The following is a 22478-nucleotide window of genomic DNA, read 5'->3' on the forward strand; positions in this document are numbered from 1 at the left end:
AACATAACATGTGTGTGTGTGTGTATATATATATATATATATATAGAGAGAGAGAGAGAGAGAGAATATTACTTCGCAACGCTCCTGGAAAAGCCTCAGTGGAACCAACGAAGACTCCAGCAGCCACTTTGCCTACAACAAAAGACCATAAACCCAGCAATAAGCAATAGGAAGTTTCTCTTCATGAACAATCACAAAGGTCTTATGAAATGGGAAACATGTTCGATTGTAGATCATAAATGAAACAAATATATGAACGTGAAACAATAAAATACTATTAGAATTCAATAAGATATGATAAAAATTAAAGAAAAATCATTTCCTTCACTCATATGAGATTCAAGTAGTTCACAGAGGTCCTAATAATAAATTCAAAATAAATTTTATTGGTTGCCTTAAATTTTCACCTTACAAGTCCCAAGTTATTTGAAAGTTAATATTTTTAATTTAAATATTTAAAGTAATTCTTACACAGAAATAGGCAACTCGCCTACTTTTTTCTGCCATATCAATCATTCAACTATTAGAGTCATTATTTTCTTATTCAATTCTACATCAAAGTTCACTCTACAATATCCTAGTCTTGGTTCAGTTAAGTTTCGAAATCTATCCTAATTCAATGGATATATCATCAAAGTCAACTTTCACAAGTATTTAAATCCCTAACAACTAATTCTTCACTTAATTAAGCAAAAGGTGAAAGAACCTCGTATGAAGAATAAAATCATTGCCATGATAAGTTTCATGCTTCTCACATCCTCATCAGACAGAATACATAATAACTAATAAGAATCAAGTATTTTTTTTTATATAAAAATTGGAGGTCTCATTAAAAACTTTCTTCGTATTCGTTCACATACTAACAAGTAAGTTAACGAACATTGGAATGAAGAAAAGAGTACCTTATATTTCATTAAATAAAACACCCAGTACATTTGAAAACACAGAATACCCTCATGCAGGTATAGATACCAGTACAAAAAACCAGAATCACCTAAAACTCTCACATCCTTAACCACGAAGCCCCAGAGACAATCACCCTATTCCTAAGTTACACCTCCAGCAAAAGAAAAACCACCCAACACCTAAGGACATAACAAAACAGTAGTACAACACCTGCAACCATTTAAAACGAATTCATCTGCCTCTGAAAAGAACTCCCCTAAACGAACCATCACGATCCAATGCCACCAAAATGAATTCAGTTCCTAAAGAAATCTTCAATGGAACAAAACCAAACTTCCTTCCCAACAATCAATATGTCCTTGCAACTTTATTCAAAACTCATTTCTTTTGCTTGCCTTTCTTCACCACACAATTTCTACTTAATTTCCCAGAAAAAGGGGACATTGATGAGGTATCTTCCTGTAATTGTATTGCATCACCGGGCAGACCATTAGAAGGAAAGAGACCCATCACAATAACATCTTTCGAGGCCCGGGGGCTGACTCCATCAGAAGGGTCAAATGATTTATCAACTAGATGCTCCACAATATTTACGTCTGAATGATCCAAAACCTCCGTTGAATGAAACCCTGAATCTGAATAAAGGGATGGAGGCAATCCTAACCCAACACCGATAGACCCGCTTTTAATTAGATCACCCTCACCAAATTTGTTACTCGAATTCTCAACACCTTTGGCACTCTTCAAGAGTGAAACCTTTTCTAGGCTGGCAGCTTCAATTGCAACATCTTTTGGGAATTGAAAAATCATGCAAAACATGTTATGACCCTTTCTACAATGCAGGTAAATTTAAACCTTTTAGGTGTATGCTTTTTATAGGATATGGATCAAATAGGAACCTTAATAAGTTCCATCAATCACTACAGTAGTTCTGGAAGAACCTATTTATTGGTTATTGCTCACTTATATAACACTAAGTAACTGAAGAGCTTGCAGCATTAAGCATTCATTTAAGATTAAATTATTCGCCTAAATTTTCAATATATCAAAAAGGTATTTACTATAAAGAGTTCCTATTAGAGCTCCTATATGACTGTATTCAAGAAACATAATTTTCAATGAAATCAAGAAGTACAACATTAATGACATTCAAATGTAAAGAGAAACAGAAAAAAAAAGGATTAATAAACATAAGCAAATTGCATACAAATACATATATGCATTTTAGACTATATACTGACCAATTTTATCAAATGAATGTGGTGTTCACCGGCCATTGTAAACTGCAAATAAGAAGAAACTCATAAGCTACAATCAATCATGTCAAGCAATACATTCAATATAAATAAATTGGTTGTTTATAATAAGTCCAATAAAATGAGGTATAAAGTGAATCAACAAAAACATCATTGCAGATCATAAAGATGAAGTTGGACACAAAACAGTAAAAAAACTGCCTGACCGGCCCAACTTATAAAAACTGAAGTCTAGATAAGAATAAAACCACACTCGAAGGACTAACAAAATCCAGAACTCCACCTCACTCTCTCTCATTCTTTATCCCTTCCTCTATCCCCTGCTTCCTCTCAACACCTATTAATAACAACAGCATTGGAACAACCCAGAACTCAATCTCAGTCTCTATGTCCCAGGTTGGGAGCCTCATCCAACTAGGGGTGTAAACAAGACACTTGTACTTGCAAACTAGTTGGATTTTACTCAAAAAAATAAAAAAAATAAAAAAAAAAAACTTGATTTCGGAATGGGTTAGTATGAATTACAGTATAACTGACCCATCATTCTAAACATGCTTACAAATAGTATCAAAAGGATTTCAACAATGTACCAAGCTGGATAAAAAAGAACTCTTTCGTTCCATTTGCTAAATAGAACAAAAACAAGCGTCCAACTTTATTTTTCTTTTCTATTTCTACCTGCTTATTACACATGCTTCAGTATAACGCCAGCTAAAGAGAGAAAAAATAACTCACGTCTTGAGCCATTTGGGTGACGATATCAGCAAAGCAGGAGGCCAACTCATCCTCCGATACTCTCTCCGTAAACTCCACCGCATCCAAGACCGCTTTACACTTCTGGAACGGCAACTCCCCGCGCACCTGATAATTAAACGGCAACAACAAAATTTTCAACTAAAAGAACAAACAAAGCAAGAAAAATTTATACAAAAAGAAAAAAGAAATACCATGGTCCAGCAGAGCTCGTAGAGACAGCGAAGCATGGGAACGGGTGAAGAGAATGAGAAGTTTGAGTTTCCATTTTTGCACTCGCGAAGGATTTCCTCTGTTATGTATTTACACTCTATAGGAGGGAGAGACATTCTTTTTTTTTTCTGTTCTGTTTTTTATTTTTGCTTCCCAAAAAAAAAGTTATGCAAACCCTAAAGAGAATGAAAGAAGGGGAAGGGTTTCAGATCGCAGAGAGAAAGAGGGGGGATTGGGGAGTGGCTGGGTTGCAATTAAATGGGCTTTCCGTGGGGGGATGTGAGAAAGAGGAGAAAGGAAAATCAAAGAATTCAAATCAAAATCATCTGTTTTGAGATTTGGGGAATGGATTTCCAAGATGATACTGATTCTTCCGGTTTAGTATTTCGTTTTTCTGGACCGAATCTCCATTTCTCGGTCCGATCCACAATCTAGATCGAAATATTTTTAGGTTGAGCCCGAACTACTAGTTTAGTGTTTAATCTGGGTTTTCTTGGCCCAATACACCAAGCGCGTAAATTATTTACGGTTTTGGCTCTACTCAAACTTTATTTTGGAGAATATGGTATTTTTTATAGTGCACAATGAACTCCTCACAACGAGGTGACGAGTTTCATCGGATATTATTTTAAAATGATCCCCGAGAAATGGGTCTCATATAGGTTATTATTTTATTATCATTAAAATGACTCATCACACTGAAGTGACGACTCTATTAAAAAAATTAAAATAAAAAATAAAATTTATAATTTTTTAAAAAAAATAGGTGGAACTCATCACGTCGAGGTGACGAGTTCTTTCAAATTCAAAAATACTAGTCATTTTCTAGCTGTTGGTCAATAGGTAGACGGGGCAACGGTCAGCAACGGTCACTTGGAACTCGTTACCTCTAGGTGACAGTCGGATAAAATTTTAAAAAATAAAATTAAAAGAAAAATATTTTTATTTATATTTAAAAAATACAAAGTAAATAAATAGTTGTAAAAAATAAATTATTTATAGAAAAATTACAAAATAAAAATTATATATATTTCCTAAGTTCTTAACGATGCCAAGGAGTTGTCGAATGATAATGGCACGGGGCTTGTCAAGTTCGTCAGGGTCGTACGCCTTGATCGTCGTCGTCACCGTCGTCGTCGTCGTCGTCTTACAGAGGAGGTGTACTCAACACATTTTGCGATCCACCTTCGAAATGCAGTGATGGATTTATGACATTTGACGTCATTATTGTCGTAATTGCTTCGACTTGGTTGCTACTTTATTGACCATATAGTATATGGTCCCACTTACCCACAACTGCATGTTCTGTCGAAGATGTTTGTGTGTATTGTGGTGCATCCCATGAACCTCTAACCCAATTCGATCGAGTCTGAGCTGAAGTATGAAATGGATGATAGAAATCGAAACTAGGCTGAGATGCATAATAATACTCTTCAGCTACAGATGCTAAAGCGGAAGAAGACGACGACGATGTTTTCTTCTTGGACTTGGTGAATGTGGCATGATGATGTTTCCATTCTCTCATCTCTTCCAGTGTCTTCATATATGGTTTTCCATTTGATTTGTAAGTTTGGAGATAGGGAGAATGGTTGAAATCTAACTCCAACTGTGTAATGTCGTGACACGGGGAAAACGATTGGTCACGCTGATTACATTACTCAATGTAGAAAGCGTGCCTCACCGGCCAATTTTCGGTATGTTTCCCGCACGTATCAATTGTATGGAGCATGTCCATTTCAACTATAAGCGTAGGAATCAACTGGTGCGACATAAACCAACGCATCACTCTATCAGCGGCGTGCCACTCAATAATCGCATAATACAATAACGGCGGCACGACACACCATAAGTGGGACCCCTCAAAAAATCACGCCGGCAATAACTGGTTGATCTCGTTGTCAACATACATAAGCCAAGAGAACTATAAATATTAAATATCAAAGTTACTAAGTTAAAAAGATTCAAAAAATAATAATAATTTCGTATGTCATACCGCATATCGACTGGCAATATCGACCCTCATCCGTATGTCTCGTGAAGTGATACCCACCAACTTCGTCTCGGATATTTTATGATGTCATCTAAAGTATTTAAAAATAAAAAAATACTATAAACAAATAAAAATAATTACATTTATTAAATTCAAAAAAGTTAAATAAATGAAGTTAAACAATTACCTTGCAGCCAAACAGAAACTCGATTGGGGCTGATGCAATCGGCGTAAAAAATGGGAATCGATACCAAGCCTATGATTGTAGCAGTACCAAAAAGCCATCTACATTATCATTTCGACCCGACTGGATCATTGTAGCCTTGCAAATCTCCCGCTATAGAAATGCTAGAATCTCCGAGCCCCAACTGGTATTACGACACATATCAAAGTCTTCCAAATATCGCAAATACTGCTCGGGACGCGAAAACAACATTTGCCTCTATCGACTCAGCAATCACTTTGAATTTGGACTCCAACCATACCCAATAGCCCCTGATGACGTAAGATGATGGTCATTTTCCCAAAACTTGGTAGATCAACGTTGTGAGGTCGTACATGTTCTGCCTCACCACGAGGTCTCCATCCACAGGAACATCGAGTTAGTAAGCGACGTTATCCAAAGTAATTGTCGCTCACCACTCAGTAAATGGAACGTGTGTGTCTTAGGTCACCAACGTTTGATCAGAACCTCAATCAACGTCGGGTACAGCTTGAAGCCACAAAAAATATGGCATGAAATAGACCGGATTAATATATATATATGTCATCATCCGCTGATGCAGCTTTTTGTTGTCATCACCCGCTTACGAATATTTCATTCTTCATCTAGCTCGCATTGGTTCAATGAAACATAGATGTTATCCAGGCGCAAGATATATTCTCGAGTTATCATTTTTTGATTTTTTGACAGGACGTATGATTTTTTTGTAATTTTTTGGATTATAGGTTTGGTGAAAAACCAAAACCCAAAATCCTATTTATAACCTTACCTCAAACGACTATAAACGACTAGTGTGTTTGAATATTCGGCCAAACTCGTCACCTCGAGGTGAGGAGTTTCAAGTGACTGTTACCCCTATGAACGTTGCTCATATGCCCGTTAACCAACAACTAATATTTTTGAATTTGAAGGAACTCGTCACGTGGTGACAAGTTCCACCTATTTTTTCTAAAATTTATAATTTATAATTTTATTTTATTTTATTTTTTAAAAAAATATTTTTAATGAACTCGTCACCTCGGCGTAACAAGTCATTTTAACAATAATAAAATAATGACCCATGTAGGGCCCACTTCTCGAGAACCATTTAAAAATAATATTTGATGGAACTCGTCATCTCAATGTGATGAGTTCGTTGTGCACTATAGAGAATGTCGTATCTCCAAAATAAAGTACGGGAAGGCCCAACACCCTAAATAATTTGTTTTTTTGGTCATTTACCTTGGGCCCCAAAACTTAGGGAAAAATGAGTGTCAAGAAATTATTTTGGGATCTATGACATTTTCTACAGTGCAGAGCGAACTCGAGGTGACAAGTTCCATGGGATATTATTATTTTTATTCCGAACCCAATATTTTAATATTTTTTATAAAACTCGTCACCTCGAGCTAACGAGATTCATTAAAAAAATTATTTTTTCAAAATTTTAATATGAATTTAGTTTTTTTAAATGGAAATCATCACCTCGAGATGAGGAGTTCCTTTTAGTGTAACAATTTTTTTTCAGCTACATTACCCATGTAAACATATCAAATTTTGTTAATGGGTAAACTACAATTAATATATAAACTATCGTGTTTGTTTTCTTTTGGTATCTAAATTTTTATTTGTTTCAAAATTATACCTAAAGTTTACTTTTTTATTTCATTTTGGTACCTTGCTATTAAAAGCTTAGCGGAACAAGCATGACATTTTTATGAGTAAATTACATCACTTATCACTCAACTATCTTCTCACTCTTATTTTAGTCGTTGGAGTTTTTTTAAATTTTGTGACATCATATTTTTATTATTAATTTATTAATATATAATTAAAATAAAAAAAAATAAATTTAATAACTTTCTAATTACTCCTTATTTAATCACTCTATCTTTTAAATTTAATTTTAATAACGAGGTACCAAAATGAAATAAAAAGTAAACTTTAGGTATAATTTTGGAAAAAAATAAAAATTTAGGTACCAAAAGAAAACAAAAATGATAGTTTATATATTAAACATGTATTTTACCCAATACCAAAATTTGATATGTTTACATAGGCAATGTAGTGAAATGTGTTGACATTTCGAAGCTTAAAAAATTGTTACACCGAAAGGAACAAGTTCCAATTTGATGTAAGGCTAACCAGGCTTCTTCAATAATGGAGAAGTTGGTTACCTTGTTGTTTCCCGATCTAGGAGAGACACCAAATGCTACACGTTGAATTGGAAGTAATCTGAAAAAATTAAAGAAAGAAATGATTAAAATAGAATATGAAAGAAGAAAGGAAATGATAAGAAAAGGAAAGGAAAGGGATAAAAATGTTATCAAAGATGGCTGCGGAAGTATTATAAAAGAATCCTTCAAGAATAGATGAATTCGGCCTCCAAATAATGTTAATAGACGAATGCCTTGATGATGATTGAAGGATAATTTAATGGTGAAAAGATGAAGATGGCAATGGAATTGGCGTGAAGGTGATGGACTACGGTGATGTTATAGGCGTGAAAAATGGTGATGGAAGATGGTGATGAGCAGATTGTATCTTATAAAACTAAGAAGGAACCAATGCTATAAAGAAGCAAAGACTCGTTTCTTATAAGTCTTATAAGGGATGGTAGTAAGGACTTTGACCCTCTAGTTATAAGAACTAGGAACCAGAAGTATCCAGGAAAGGGGTTTGACGCCACAAACTATGAAAGTTTACTTAATCGATATAGTTCTAAAAATAACTTGAAGAGAGAAATATCTCACAAAGAGTTTTTAATTGATCAAAAGGTTTCTGTTACAAATGAAATGAAATAGCCTATTTATAGTTTTCAAAGGGTTTAGGTCGAATAGATACTTGATGGTTCGGCCTAGGTTGAAACCCATTTGAAAATACATGATTTTTTGATGAAAATACATGATTTAAATGAAGATACATGCTCTTGGCTGAATGGTTATGTGTTGGTTCGGCCCTAAGTTTGATTTGAATGCATTTGGAAGTTATTTGGGCGCCAAAATAAAGAGGAAAGAGTCTTTGGCCAAATAGGAAGCATTCCTTGGTGTTTTGGCGCCAATTTGATGTCACATGGAGTCCACATGCTTGAATGATGCACATGGCAGCCTACTTGAACGCACATGGGTCTTCTTGCAAGGCTTTGGTGATGTTACAACCATAGGATGGTGTCTTGAAGTCCATGGAATGAATATGACAGCAACTAGGCGTGACTTGGCTTCCAACATGCATCTAGGTGTCATGTCCTTCAATGGGCAGCAACTTGTCATGAAAGGTCACATTATGTGGAAGGTAACCTTTCATCATTTGAGCTACTTTACAAGTGTTTGAGCTGAAGATGAGCTGGCCATAGATGAATTACATGAAGATGAGTCATGGGTCAGCTCCTTATGAAAAGGCACCTTTTGGAATGACAACTATTCGCGAAAAGGTACGAATCCACAAAAATTGACATAGACCGTATTTGAAGTGTTATGTGTGGTGAAGATGACGGTGCAACTCTCCAGCTGAAAAGAGGTCTCTAGCTAGCTCAAAAGTCCAGCTCAAGTGAGCTATGAGCTCGGGGGTCAACTGGCAACTTTGTCCCAAAATGTTCTTGAGCTATCCCGGAGTTGTCCTAGTTAAGTTTCCATAGCTCTTGGACTCCAATGCTAGCTTTAAGTCAACTCCCATCATATGGTCGAACATGCACCTACAAAAGAAAGCATAATATAAGCTAAGTATATGAATTATTATAAAGTAATAAGAATGTGCATATTATAAAGATGTGAACTATAGATTATAATAATAACTCATGCATCATATGATAATATTATTATTATAACTATAGATTATATGCATGAATATCAATCAATGATGCAAACCATAGGACATAATGAATGAATGCACATGTTATGATAATTCAAGCATAGTCTAATATGAAAATGTATGCTCATAATAATATATAGTGCATAAATGAGTAAATATAATATAAAATAAGGTAAAACTCTCTTATATTGAGCTTGATGGATTTTCAATGATGTGAGTATGTCATGCAAAAAGTTGGTGCTAGATAGGATCACATCACAATTTTTTTAAAACTAAATTCATATTAAAATTTTGAAAAAATAATAGTAATTTTTAATGAAACTTGTAGCACAAGAAATATTAAAATATCAAGCCCATAATAAAAAATAATATCCCATGGAACTAGTCACCTCGAGATGACAAGTTTACCGTGCACTATAGAAAATATCATAGATTCCAAAATAATTTTTGAGGTGCCTATTGGGCCAAGTAATTATTTCGGGTACCCTATTGGGGCAAAAAAACCAAATAATTTACCCACTTGGAATATTGAGAAAAAAACCCTTTAACCTGTCAAGCTATAATAATCATATGTACATTGATAAAATAAACCATTTAATGGACCATCCCTAAATTTTTTTTTACATATTTTAGATATACTTTTCTATATTTTAAATTAAAAATATATTTTTATCTCTTAAATAATCTAATTAATGAAATAACTGCTAGTTCTATATTTGGTGCACTTATAAGTGTATAAAGGCGACAAGTATAATTTTTTCACATGAATTTTGATTTAATAAGTAATTTATTATATAAATTTAAATTTAATATAATTATACATAGAAAATTTTAATTACGCTTTAAATGTATATATAATACTTTATTTTTAATTTAGTTAGGATCATATAAAGAACGTAACTTTGTATATCTTCAAATCAAATAAATAAAATTGAACTCATTAAATGAACTAATAGAAGAAAATATTATCAATTAGTAAAAAGAATTTTTATCGAATATTATATTTTAATCATTCTAAACTATTAAATAAATAAAGGCTTAATGCCTAAATAAGTGTCCAAATTATATATTTTATGCCAAATTAGTGCCTACATTGTTTTGCCCATCTGGGTGCCTAACGTTACAAACGTTAGCACTTTAAGTGTTTGGACTGTCAATGATGTTAATTTTTTCCGTTAAGTGACAAATGTCATAACTGGTAATTTTGAAATTTATTTTTTAAAAAATATTAAAATTATTATTATATTTATAAAAAAAAACCTAACTTTTCTTATATTATAAAACAACCCCGAAATCCAAAATCCTAACCTTAATCCAAAATTACCGCCCTCTCCGACTATGACCACCACCGCTGACGTAGTCCTTACCATCATTGTAGCTCCCTTTTCTCTTTCGTGATTGATTTTCCCAAATCTATTTTAGAAATCTCAATCATTGTTTAGAATAACCACGACTATAGTTGTCAATTCAAAACAATTTAAAAGCGCTTGAAAAGACGACTCGAATTATGCTTTCTCTATGAAAGTCGAACTCGCTCCCAATCTTCCCTTAGCATGCAATCGCTAAGTGTGTCTGAGGGAATTCAAATCAATTGATTCTATATTCCCAACGATAAACCATAACAACAACTAAGCCAAAATCTATTTTCGAAATAAAAGCGTTTTGATTTAAAGAAAGACTATATACCAATCTTGTTTTTAGAAAATTGAGAAATTTAACTCAGGAGCGTATGAGGTGCTTTTAAATTCTCATGTTAGGAATTGAGTCATTGCTTCAGTCATTGCTTAGAATTTTTTATAAAAACTAAAACTTGAAATGTAAAAGAAAGATAAATTAAACAAAGAAAAACTTTTATAAAAACTAGAGAAAAGAAAGAAAAAGTCAATCTTGGATATGAGAGATGTGTTCAAGCATACCCCAAAGGTGTATTTATAGTTCTCAAGGTTGAATCCTAACAAATGTAATAAAAAATAAATTCCATAATTGTTCAAATTAAATCCCAAAATAAAGTAATTTTCGAAATTCAAGTCTGATCTGTGTTGAGTGTTCTGTCCACACGTATTTGCCAGTTAGACCTTCCAGAAGATGCTGACTCATCGCCACATCAGCAGTCATGCCCCAAATCATGCCCACTAATCCAAACATGATTCTAGAAAAATAGAAAAATTGTAGAATTTCATCTTTTTAGCTTAGTTTCCGGAATTCAATGCCCTGCATGAAAAATAAGAGAAAACACCCAACCTAGCAACATAAATCGAAGAATCGATGGATAGATTTTTTCCATATGAAATTTATGGTTTGGTCATTTAGTTTTTCTTTAATTAGATTATATTAATCTGAGCAATTTTTTTATTCGAGTTTAAAAATCATTGAGTCTTAAAAATACTAATGGGTTTAGGTTTAAAATTCATTTGGGTTTTAATATTTAAACGGGTATGGGATAAAGCCTGAACTCATATATATATATTATATAATTTTGGTTAATTTGATTAATTTGGTTAATTAACCACTTTCGAACCAAATCAACCGTTTACTGAATTCTAAGAAAAAAAATAATTGTTCCCCAATTGAGTTAATATCGGTGGTCAACTGTTTAACTGAATTAATTAAATTTGATCGGTTAATTTGGTTAAAACCGAATAGTGAACACCCTTACTAACAATAGATTAAAGAAAACGAGGATTATAGTAATCATCGATGGAGCATGTTTTTGGTACCAAAAATCACGAAGTGCTAAACGACACATGCAAGTCAATAATTCTATGGTGACATAATAGTGCGTCGAACGATTCTAAAATGTCATACAAGGCAGATTGTATTTCTACATCTCAACCTAAATATAATCACTCAACATTCTACAACATTCGTTGATCACAAATCTCAAATGTGTTACACAATGCTCTCACAATACTAATGTTATATAGGATGTAACTTGTATGTCAACGTATTATTGGACAGTTTGTTTTTATAAAAACAACCCTAAATATTAAACTCAAGAGACATTAATCCATTAACACAATAAAATAAACAAACATGTGTTTCATAAAATATAAAAAACAATTTAAAATATAAGTTTAACGCATCATCCACAAAATAACATCAAACTTAGCAAATAATGTTTCTCCCTCTTGGGTTCAAAAGTAGAAGCAAAGAAGGAACTCAAACAACGTTGATCACCGCCTTTACGGTACATTTCTCTATGTTCGATGGAAGCTCTCTCTGATGGGTCTAAGCTGACATGGTTGCTACGATGTTAGAGGAAATATCAAATGTAACACCCCCTAAATTACCCTAACTTAGAACCATTGGATTTGTGAATTTCCCCCCAATTCCCTAAATCCATTTGAATGACCAAATCGTAAGAATTTTAAAGTTTAGAGTTAGTTCATAAACTCTAACCATACTGAGTACAAACCCCATAATTATTCCAATTTATATTTTAATACAAGACTATTTATTCTATGTTAAAAGTCCCTCTTAACGTCCCCTTCTCTTATTTTTCTCCTTTTTAACAAACACTAGAAGCATCGCTCGTTTCCTCTTGTCGTTGTACCATCGTTTGATCATAGGTAAGTCATTAGTCATAATTCTTTAGTTACCAACCATTTATGGCCTTTTCGATGTTTTCGTTCACGTGGGGAAGGCCTATTTGGTCGATGTTTCGTCAGGGTGTCCTCCATAAGCTATGTGGGAGTCTTTTTAGTTGTTGTCGGTTCTATACCACCCTTCTGTCGGTCGTTTTAGGCCACAAAAAGGTTGATCGTGTTGTCCTCGACCCCTGAGACTGCTGTCGGTACAGGCTCGTCTCCAATAATCCCATATGTTATACCGATAGCCCTTGTTAAAGATCAAAAACTCACTGTCAGTTTCTCGATTGAGTTGGAAATAATTTTTATTTGTTGTTAATGATTATTCTAATATGAAATTGGTTTGTTGGGATTTAAAATTGGGCAACATAATTTTTGCAAGAGAAATCGAGCCAAGAATTGAGTTGTTGCCTTCTTCGTCGTTACCCACAAATTTCAAACTGACTCGTATTGCTCGTTGTTAGGCTTGAATCGATCAACCGAAAACCACCAAAAGGAGGTGAATTGACATTTAAAAATCTTTGGTTTGGAAGCAATAAAAGATATAAAAATTGGCATAACGATATATAATAGTTTGACTTTTCAACCAAGTCTATATCCACTACCTTAGCTCCACACTAAGGATTTTCTAACAAATTCACTAATTTGTTCTTTATTTTTCTAGACACAAGAGTAACATTTATAATTCCCTACCTTTTCAAAAGCTAAGCAAGAACCACTATCCTTTTACAAATGATAAGATATATAAACAAGAAAACCTCACAAAGATAGGTGTTTACAAGAATTGACCCCACAAAAATGAATTCAAAAGATAGGCAACTAAGCTCTATACACTTATGTACAAGAGAAAAGTGAATGAAATAAGAATCAAAACTTTTTTTCTCTTGATCTCTAAGCTTTGATAGGTGTAGTCACCTTCTTCAAGTGTCCCTTTGTTGTTTTTATCAGTTGGAATGTGCTTCTATCTTTTTATGACCGTTGGGGATGAGTTATAGCTGTTGGAAGCTTTAAAACGTGCAATTAAGGTCACCTGCACATTAAGTTTCGAAACTTTGGTGAAAGTTGTGAAACTTTTATTTAAGTTTCAAAACTATTGTCAAAATATCGAAACTTTTGAAACTTTTACATAAAAATATGATCGTTTAAGAAATTCAGGCCGTTAAAATAGTTTCAGGGGGCAAATTTTTGAAACTCTTACAAAAGTTTTGAAACTATGAACAATACATGTGTATGAACAGTGTCAAATAATGACTAAATAGTGTTTTTCATATTTTAAAAGCTTTAAACACATTTTAAACACTTTAAACATATTTTAATTAACAAAAAACAATTCACATATATAAAGCAATTTAGAAAACATATTTTTCAAGATATTTTGGATTTTGAATTATTTTTGAAATATTTGATTAAGTCCAAAATTAATTTTACAAATATTTGTTATATCAAAATATAAGTTCAACAATCTGTCCCTTTTCGATATAATAAAACTTCTTTGAAAAATTGTTTATGACAAAAGCTCCCCTTTAGAAAATTATATTTTGAAAAAGAGAATTTATTGAAAAATATTTAAGCTTCCACTTTTTCTTTGAGAAATTTAATTTTTACTTACTTCACCCCTTTTTATTATATTAAAAATAATTCAACAATTGATAATAAGTTAAATAAAAAAAAATAAAGAGATCAAACATATAAACCATTTTAAAAGAAGCTCCCCTTAATAAAAGCATTCCACGAAAAGTTTTGGCACAAAAAAGCTTATGCACTTAAGAAGAATATTGAATTTCAATAAGATAAGAGAGAAACACATTAGTAGCATATGAAATTCAATAAATCCAAGACTATCATACTTTATGCAATATCAAGAAATAGTACAATGAATTACACATGCATAAAGTACTACTACATAATGTCATGAATTTAATATATATATCAATTATTAGAAATATATTATTTAAAATTATGAACATATGTATGAACATTTAATCTCATTTGAATATCAAGAATGTAAAAAAAAATTAGGAACACAAATGCAAATAGACAATAGAATGCATATACAAGTAAAAAGAAATTTTTTAAGATTTCTTACATATGCAACTTTTAAAAATGATACCAATTGAAAAAGATTTTAAAACATTATCAAGCTTGGTATCATGAGCTTAAAGTGATTCCAAATGTTAAAAATATTCAATAAATTTAGGACATCACTTGTTTTGAAAACAATTTTCAATAAAAGCACGTTTAGGTCAATAATTTTTTCAAAAAAATCATAAAAATGTTACTTGACCAAAAAAAGATATTATGATGAACTAAATAACGATACAAGCTTTTAACTTTAAAATATGCCCATCATAACACATTTTCAACATACATGAGATAACAAACAACATTTACTCATTCATGCTCAATACTCATGCATGCATAAAAATCATAGAATAGACAATCAAATTACAAAATCAAAACTTTTTAAGGTTAGATATTACCCATCCTTTTCTTTGTGTGACTAGAGTACTTAAGATTCTTTACCTTTATCACCATTTCTCCAACACGCAGCTGTAAAAACATTCATTTGGATATTAGTACCCAAATTTGGGTCTTAGAGAGTTAGTTCACATGTCTCAAGTTCCCAAGGGAACCCATTCTTGTCTAATTTTAAAATATTTTCTTTTCTTTATAGGACATGTATGTACATTATGAACCTAAAAATGACAATGTAAGCATTTTTTTATTTCTAAAATAGATGATTTTTTTTAGAAATTATTTCTTTTTCGTTTGTTAAGCAATCATTTCCCTTGCTTTATTTTAGTGAGAGAAGTGGGGGGAGAGCTCCAAAAGCAAGAACAAGGAGAATCATGTACTAGGGTGACCCTTATGGAATTTTCCATCAACTAGAGCTAAGGTAACATATAGATAAATTCTCTCTACTATATGTAGGTCATGAAACTATGTTTTGTTTGCTTGTTTTGTTCATGGGTGCAAAGTGGGTTTTAATGGTAGCATATTTATTTGATGTTTTTCTTGTGTTAAAAATAACTCTATATGATGCTAATAAACCCTATAAAATTTAATAAACATTTGGTAGCCTTTAAGGGGCATGTGAAGGACATTTGGAAGTTACTTTCGTGCCTAAACAGGGCATTTTCGAGCAGAGGTATCGTTACTCAAAGAAAAATATCGATACTTCCCTTTTGTATATAATAAATACGTAGGGTTTATGAAGAATGTATCGATACTCGGGGTCCAATATTGATACTCAAAAGGTAATATCAATACTGATGACAAATTGAGGATTCTCGTATACCATTTTGGTACCGATACTCATGGAAGTATCCATATAGAGGATGAGTATCGATACTCTCCATTGGGTATTGATACTAAGAATTAATTTGAAACTTTGAAGTTAAATTTGGTATTGATACTAGGGACAATATCGATACTAACAGGCCTAGTATCGATACTAACGTCCTATTTTGGACAGAAAAGATTGCTATGTTTGTAATCTTGGAAAGAGGGTTATAAGGGCATCAAGACTTCTTAAATACGACTACAAGTGAGAATATTATTCAAAACCCTTATGAACAAAAACTTAAATTATGTGGCATAAAACTAGTCTTTTTTTGGCACTCAGAAAACGACAAGGACACTTGAGTTACTTGAGCGTGTGCATGTACTATTCTAATATGTAAATAGAGATATCAGAATTCTCTCCCCAGTGTTATAACACTTTTATATCAGTGTGAATGCACTTTTGTATTAGTGTTGATACACTTTAGTATTAGTGCTAAGTCACTTCCATGATTAAGTAACAAGTCCATATTATGCTTCCATATGATGTATCGTTTCATGGTATTATGCTATGATCTATGTTTGATGCATTTCGTTGCAACATGACTTAACTTGCTAAGCATTCATAGTTAATGTATGTATGTAGTATAGTGGATTCGTTTATATGGCACTAAGCTCATAGCTCAGCGTTCAAAATTGTTTCTGTTCATTGGTTAGTAGGTGCCAGATTATGGAGCTTATCGCCAGCCAGTCAGATTTCCAAATATCAACATTTGTAGAGTATATCTTGATTATTTAGTGGGCATGTATTTCATAGACCCTTTTATATTCGAGTCATAACTCTTGGATTATTATATTTTGATATTTATTTTGGGAGCTTCTCGATTTTTTAAACCTAACTATTATTCTTCCATAATGATGACTTGAGAGACCAATTTACCCATCTTGTCCAAGGAGATCGATCGGTGATAGAGTATGAGCATGACCTCCTTCGTTTGAGTTGTTATATGCCTGAGTTGGTAGGGACTGAGGACTGTCGATGTAGGAGATTCAAAGAATGGCTTCATATAGATATACTTACACAGTTGGTCGCTGATCCTCGTGAGTTTTCATAGAACTGACATGCCAGGATAAGGTGATCGAGAGAGTTCTTTTGAGGAGGTCCAGTCTGATGAGTGATTCGAGAGACTAGAGCTAGAGAGCACTAGATTTCATTGGGCTATCTTAGTCTTCAGCCAAGAGGGTCAGGGACTACTGTGGAGGAGAGAGGTTCCCACTATCATAGTCCAGGAGGACTGGATAGAGTTTTAGACACCTCCAGAGATCAGAGCAGCGTAAGAGACCTTTGACATTGGCTTCAGTGATGAGCACCGAAGGTTCTGGTAGAGGAACACATCCCACACAATACAAGCATTAAGGCAAGTGGCATTCTAGGGAGTTCTACTGATTTACGAAGGTTTGCTTCATTTTTGGGTTACTAGGGCACTTTGTTCGAGACTACCCTGAGGCAGAAAACATAGTGCCACTGGCTGCTTAGAGATTTACCCATTTAGTTCAAAGGGGTCGGGGATCTGTCCGTAGAGGTTGTAGCTCAGATGTAGGGTAGTAGAGTAGGGCACTACTTGATCCGTAGCTGGTCCTGAGACTAGGGAGGACTGCGACCTAACAAACATTATTTCAGGTATCTTTACAATTTATGGCACCCTAATTACAACATTGATTGATCATAGTTTTACTCATTCATATTTGTTTTATGAGCTTATCTAAGAGTAGGGTATTTAGATCGATGACCTCAAGATTAATATAACAGTTGCGTGCCCTTTAGGACTAGATGTGCTTGTAGACAAGGTCCACCATAGGTGTTCGGTAGTAATTCAAGGTCAAGTCTTCTTCGTTAACCTTATGATGCTATATTTTTTAGAGTTCAATGCAATCTTTGGGATTGATTGGTTAATCGAGCATGATACGAGGTTAAAATGTACGACTAGACAACATAAACTTAAACAAAAGGATGGTACGAAAGTAATAATGACTAATGACGAGTTTTGTGGTACCTCTAGGATTATCTCAGACTTAGCTGCGTAGAGGTTTGTCAGTCAGGGTTGTGAGGCATATCTAGCCCATGTGATAGACACTCGAGTTTTAAGCCCAACGCTCGAAGAAATTTGTACCGTGAGAGACTTTCATAAGGTATTTTCAGAGGAGTTGCCAAGATTACCGCCATATCGTGAGTTGGAGTTTAGCATTGAAGTATTACATGGATCGACCCCGATGTCCATTGCTCTATACATCATGGCACCGACTGAGTTAAAGGAGCTTAAGGCACATATTTTAGAAATTTTGGACCGAGGGTTCATTCGCCTAAGTATATCACCATGGGGAGCACCAGTGTTATTCATAAAGAAAAAGGATAGATCGATGGGGCTATGCATCGCTTATCGTCAACTGAACAAGTTAACGATCAAGAATCAATATCTGCTTCTGAGGATTAATGATTTATTCGATCAACTTAGAGGAGCCAGAGTGTTGTCCAAGATATATTTGAGGTTGGGTTACTACCATTTAAAGGTTAAGGATGATGATTGTGGCCAAGACGATATTTAGGACTAGATATGGGCATTATGAATTTCTTGTGATGCTATTCAAACTTATTAATGCACCTGCAATATTTATGGACTTGATGAATTGAGTGTTCCACCTTTACTTAGACCAATTTTTCATGGTGTTCATCGATGACATCTTAGTTTACTCCCGGTCAGAGGAGGATCACGACCACTACCTCCAGATTATGCTTCAAATGCTCAAAAAGCATAGATTATTTGCCAAGTTCAACAAATGTGAGTTTTGGTTGTCTGAGGTATCAGTCTTAGTCCACATGGTAACATTCAAGGGCATTCGAGTAGATCCCAAAAGGTCCAGGTTGTCTTAGAGTAGGAGCCATCGAAAAACGTATTCAAGGTACGTAGTTTCTTTAGAATTGTCGGGTATTACCATTGCTTCATGAAAGAATTCTCTATGATTAATGATCCTATGTCCAAACTTCTTCAGAAAATAAGCCTTTCATTTTGAAAGAAAAGTGCCAACAAAGCTTCGATAAGTTGAAGGAAATTCTTACTCAGACACAAGTCCTAATGCAATCCTAGCCCAAAAATGATAAAACATGTTTAGTGACGCTTCATTAAATGGATCAGGATGTGTCCTTATGCAAGTGGAAAAGGAAGTGGTGTTCGCTTCGCGATAGCTTAAATCGTACGAACATAACTATCCTACCCATGACTTAGAGTTTGCCCCAACAGTTTTTGCTTTGAAAATTTGGAGGCATTACCTCTTTGGGGAAAAGTGCTATATTTTAATTGACCACAAGAGCCTCAAATATATGCTTGCTTAAAAGGAGTTGAATCAGAGACAACGTTGTTAGGTTGAGCTACTTAATGATTATGACTGCATCATAAATTATCACCCAAGAAAAGTTAATGCGGTGGCTGATGCGTTGAGCCGTAAGTCGATGTTTGATCTACGAGCATTGTTAGCTAGGATGAGCTTAACCCCAAATAGAGGTTTAGTAGCAAAACTTTAAGTTGAGCTATAATTTGTTAAGGAGGTAAAGGAGTTACAAGCAACAAATGAATGATTCATGGCTAGGGCAGAGTGAATCCGATGAGGGGAGCTGTTGGGATCGAGTTAAGAGATAGAGACGTGTTGTATATTTTTAAACCAACTTTGTGTACCAAATAATATATAATTAAGGGTTTGAATACTTGGTGAATCCCATTGTATTCCTCTTTTTTGTGCACCCTAGAAGTGATAAGATGTACTGAGAACTTCGACAACTGTATTAGTGATCGGGTATAAAGAAAGAGGTATCTGAGTTCATATCCAAGTGTTTAGTTTGTTAGCTTGTAAAGGTGGAACATCAAGTTCCCTCCGGTTTAATCCAAATGATTCAAATACCTCAATGTAAATGGGATAAGGTAACCATTGATTTTGTTACTAGGTTACTAAGAACTCGTTAAAAGCATGATGCCGTTTGGGTAGTAGTAGACCGATTAGCCAAATCTGCCTACTTTTTATCAATACGAATGGACTTCACTTTGAAAAGGCTAGCTCATTTTTACATCAGAGAGATTATGAGACTTCATTGGGTACCCACATCAATCATTTCTAATAGAGGCACGCATTTCACTTTGAGGTTTTGAAAAGCATTGTACGAGGCTTTGGGTACTATGTTACATTTTAGCACTACCTTCCACCCTCAGATGGATGGACAGTCTAAGAGGGTGATTCAGATTCTGGGAGATATATTGCGATGCTATGTTATTAACCTTGTGGGTAGTTGGGAGGATCACATTCTATTGGTCGAGTTCAAATACAATAACATCTACTACTGAATTAGTATTCAGATGGCACCTTACGAGGCGTTGTATGAGCGACGGTGTATAACTCCTTTGTGTTAGACTGAACTTAGTGAAAAGAAGCTGGTTGGTCCAGAGTTGATCCGAGAGGTAGATGATAAGGTATGAATGATTCAGGGTCTACTAAAGAAATGTTTTGATAAACAGAGGTCTTATGCGGATCTGAAGCGAAAAGACATCAAGTTCAATGTAGGCAACAAGGTGTTTATTAAAGTGTTACCTTAGAGGATGGTTCTTCGATTTGGCCAAAAGGGAAAATTGACTATGCATTTCATTGGACTTTATGAGATCCTTAAGTGAGTAGGTCCCGTAGCTTACCGACTAGCTTTACCGCCTAAAATAGAGTATATTTATAATATTTTTCATGTGTCCATGCTTCGAAGGTACCGGTCATATCTGTCACACGTGATCCCGTTAGAGCGGATTAAAGTGAGCCCAGATATGTCCTAAGTTGAAGAACCGTTAGAGATCTTGGCCTGAGAGGTCAAAAAGCTTAGAAACAAGACAATTCTGCTAGTTAAGGTCATATGGAAGAATCATGGAGTGAAAGAAGCAACATGAGAAACCGAAGAGGACATGCAACTACAATACACACACTTATTCAGATCAGGTAAATTTCGAGGATGAAATTTTTAGAATGGTAGAGTTGTAACACCCTAAAAACCAGGTTAATAGTTTCAGGTATTAACGTTGGGCTTAAAGTGCTTATATGAAACTAAATTAATCATTAGGTCAAAAATAAAGAGGATTAGGCTTGTAAAAAAACCCATAAGGTGATAAAAATGACATTTTTGATTTGGGGCAAAAAGACGAGGACTAAGGGAGCAATTAGACCATTGTTTGAATTAAGGCTAAAATTCATTAAGATTTGATGACTTAAACGGGAGTAAAAGCTGAAAACTCTATTCTCTCATTTTCCTCACCATTTGTCTTCTTCCCCTCTCCCAATTCCTCATATTCATTCTCTTAGTCGCAACATCTCTAAAATCGAAGGTTTAATTTTAGGGGTTCATTTCGACTAAACATCACGATGGTTCGGGGGAGTCATCACCAATCTTTGTTTAGGGTGTGATTGGATCACCCAAAAATGTTTTTTTTTATTTTAATAAAATCTTAATTTATTAAAATAAATTTTTGGTCAGCTTTTCCAGAAAAATAGGTTCGGGAGTTGATTATACTTGAGGAAGGGTTAGGACCCCTACAACTCCAGAAAATTAGTACCTAGTCGATTAATGATTGTCTTTGTAATGGAACTTATGGATTTAGGGTTAATTTAATAAATGATAAATAAATACCATTATATTTAAAATTCAAGAAAAAAGATTAATGATTCGAGCATTTAATTGGTAAAGTTAACCACCTTATATGAGGAAGAATGACATCTCTTTCATTCCCAATTAAATCGGCCAATCACTAATCCCTTTATCAAAAACTTTATTTGATGTTCCAACGTTTCAAACTGAAATGGAATCATCACCTAATATAAGGTAGAATGACAATTCCTTAGAACGAAATAAGGAAAATCTTATTCATGGTATTTATTTGCCTACAGTTGTACAACAAGCACAATTTTTATTAATAGGATTACCAGTCCTTTAAGATAGATAGAAAATGTTAGCATATTTAGAAGTATCGAACCTAAATGTCCGAATAGAGTCCAAAGGCCCATTTTCGATAAGTCTAAATATGGGAACATTTCCCTTTCTACCCTCTTGATTAATTTTAAAAGTGATATGTTTTATTAGTTTCACTAGATGGTGCTCGCTCAATTTAAATTATTGAATTAAACTACACATGTGGGTTAGAATAGTTTGCTTCGATAATTCAAATTAAGTGTGCATTGCCTTTTAATTTATTATTGAAAGTTCAAGAGATGCAAATGAGCTATCATGCTTTTAGAAAAAATAAAATGATATGCTATTCATAAAATTGTGCAATCAAGAATTAAATTAATTAATCATGCTATAACAAAAGATAATACATGAAACGAATTAATTAAAAATGTAAAAATATTCTTTAATACCTAAGAGACACACAATTTAAAACAATTAAATTAATTAAACATGCCAA

General features: G+C 33.8%; 1 protein-coding gene across 3 annotated transcripts in view; it reads right to left on the reverse strand.

The window, feature by feature from the left end:
- LOC120178932 (THO complex subunit 2-like) overlaps positions 1-3451 on the reverse strand; it is a 63195-nt gene extending 59744 nt beyond the window's left edge. For 2 of the 3 annotated variants that reach the window (XM_039184690.1, XM_039184691.1), the window contains exons 1-4: positions 3110-3449; positions 2898-3023; positions 2148-2189; positions 73-132 (exon numbers count right to left, since the gene is read on the reverse strand). In XM_039184690.1, coding sequence (XP_039040621.1) covers positions 73-132; positions 2148-2189; positions 2898-3023; positions 3110-3244 — 363 coding nt within the window. In that variant the 5' untranslated portion in view covers positions 3245-3449. Of the gene's footprint in view, positions 1-72; positions 133-2147; positions 2190-2897; positions 3024-3109 lie in introns of all 3 variants that reach the window. The other variant, XM_039184692.1, reaches the window with a different exon arrangement.
- Between the last annotated feature and the right edge of the window lie 19027 nt (positions 3452-22478).

This window comes from Hibiscus syriacus, unplaced genomic scaffold (genome assembly GCF_006381635.1).
Source record: "Hibiscus syriacus cultivar Baekdansim isolate YM2019G1 unplaced genomic scaffold, ASM638163v2 tig00112383_pilon, whole genome shotgun sequence".
NCBI classification, from domain to species: Eukaryota; Viridiplantae; Streptophyta; class Magnoliopsida; order Malvales; family Malvaceae; genus Hibiscus; species Hibiscus syriacus.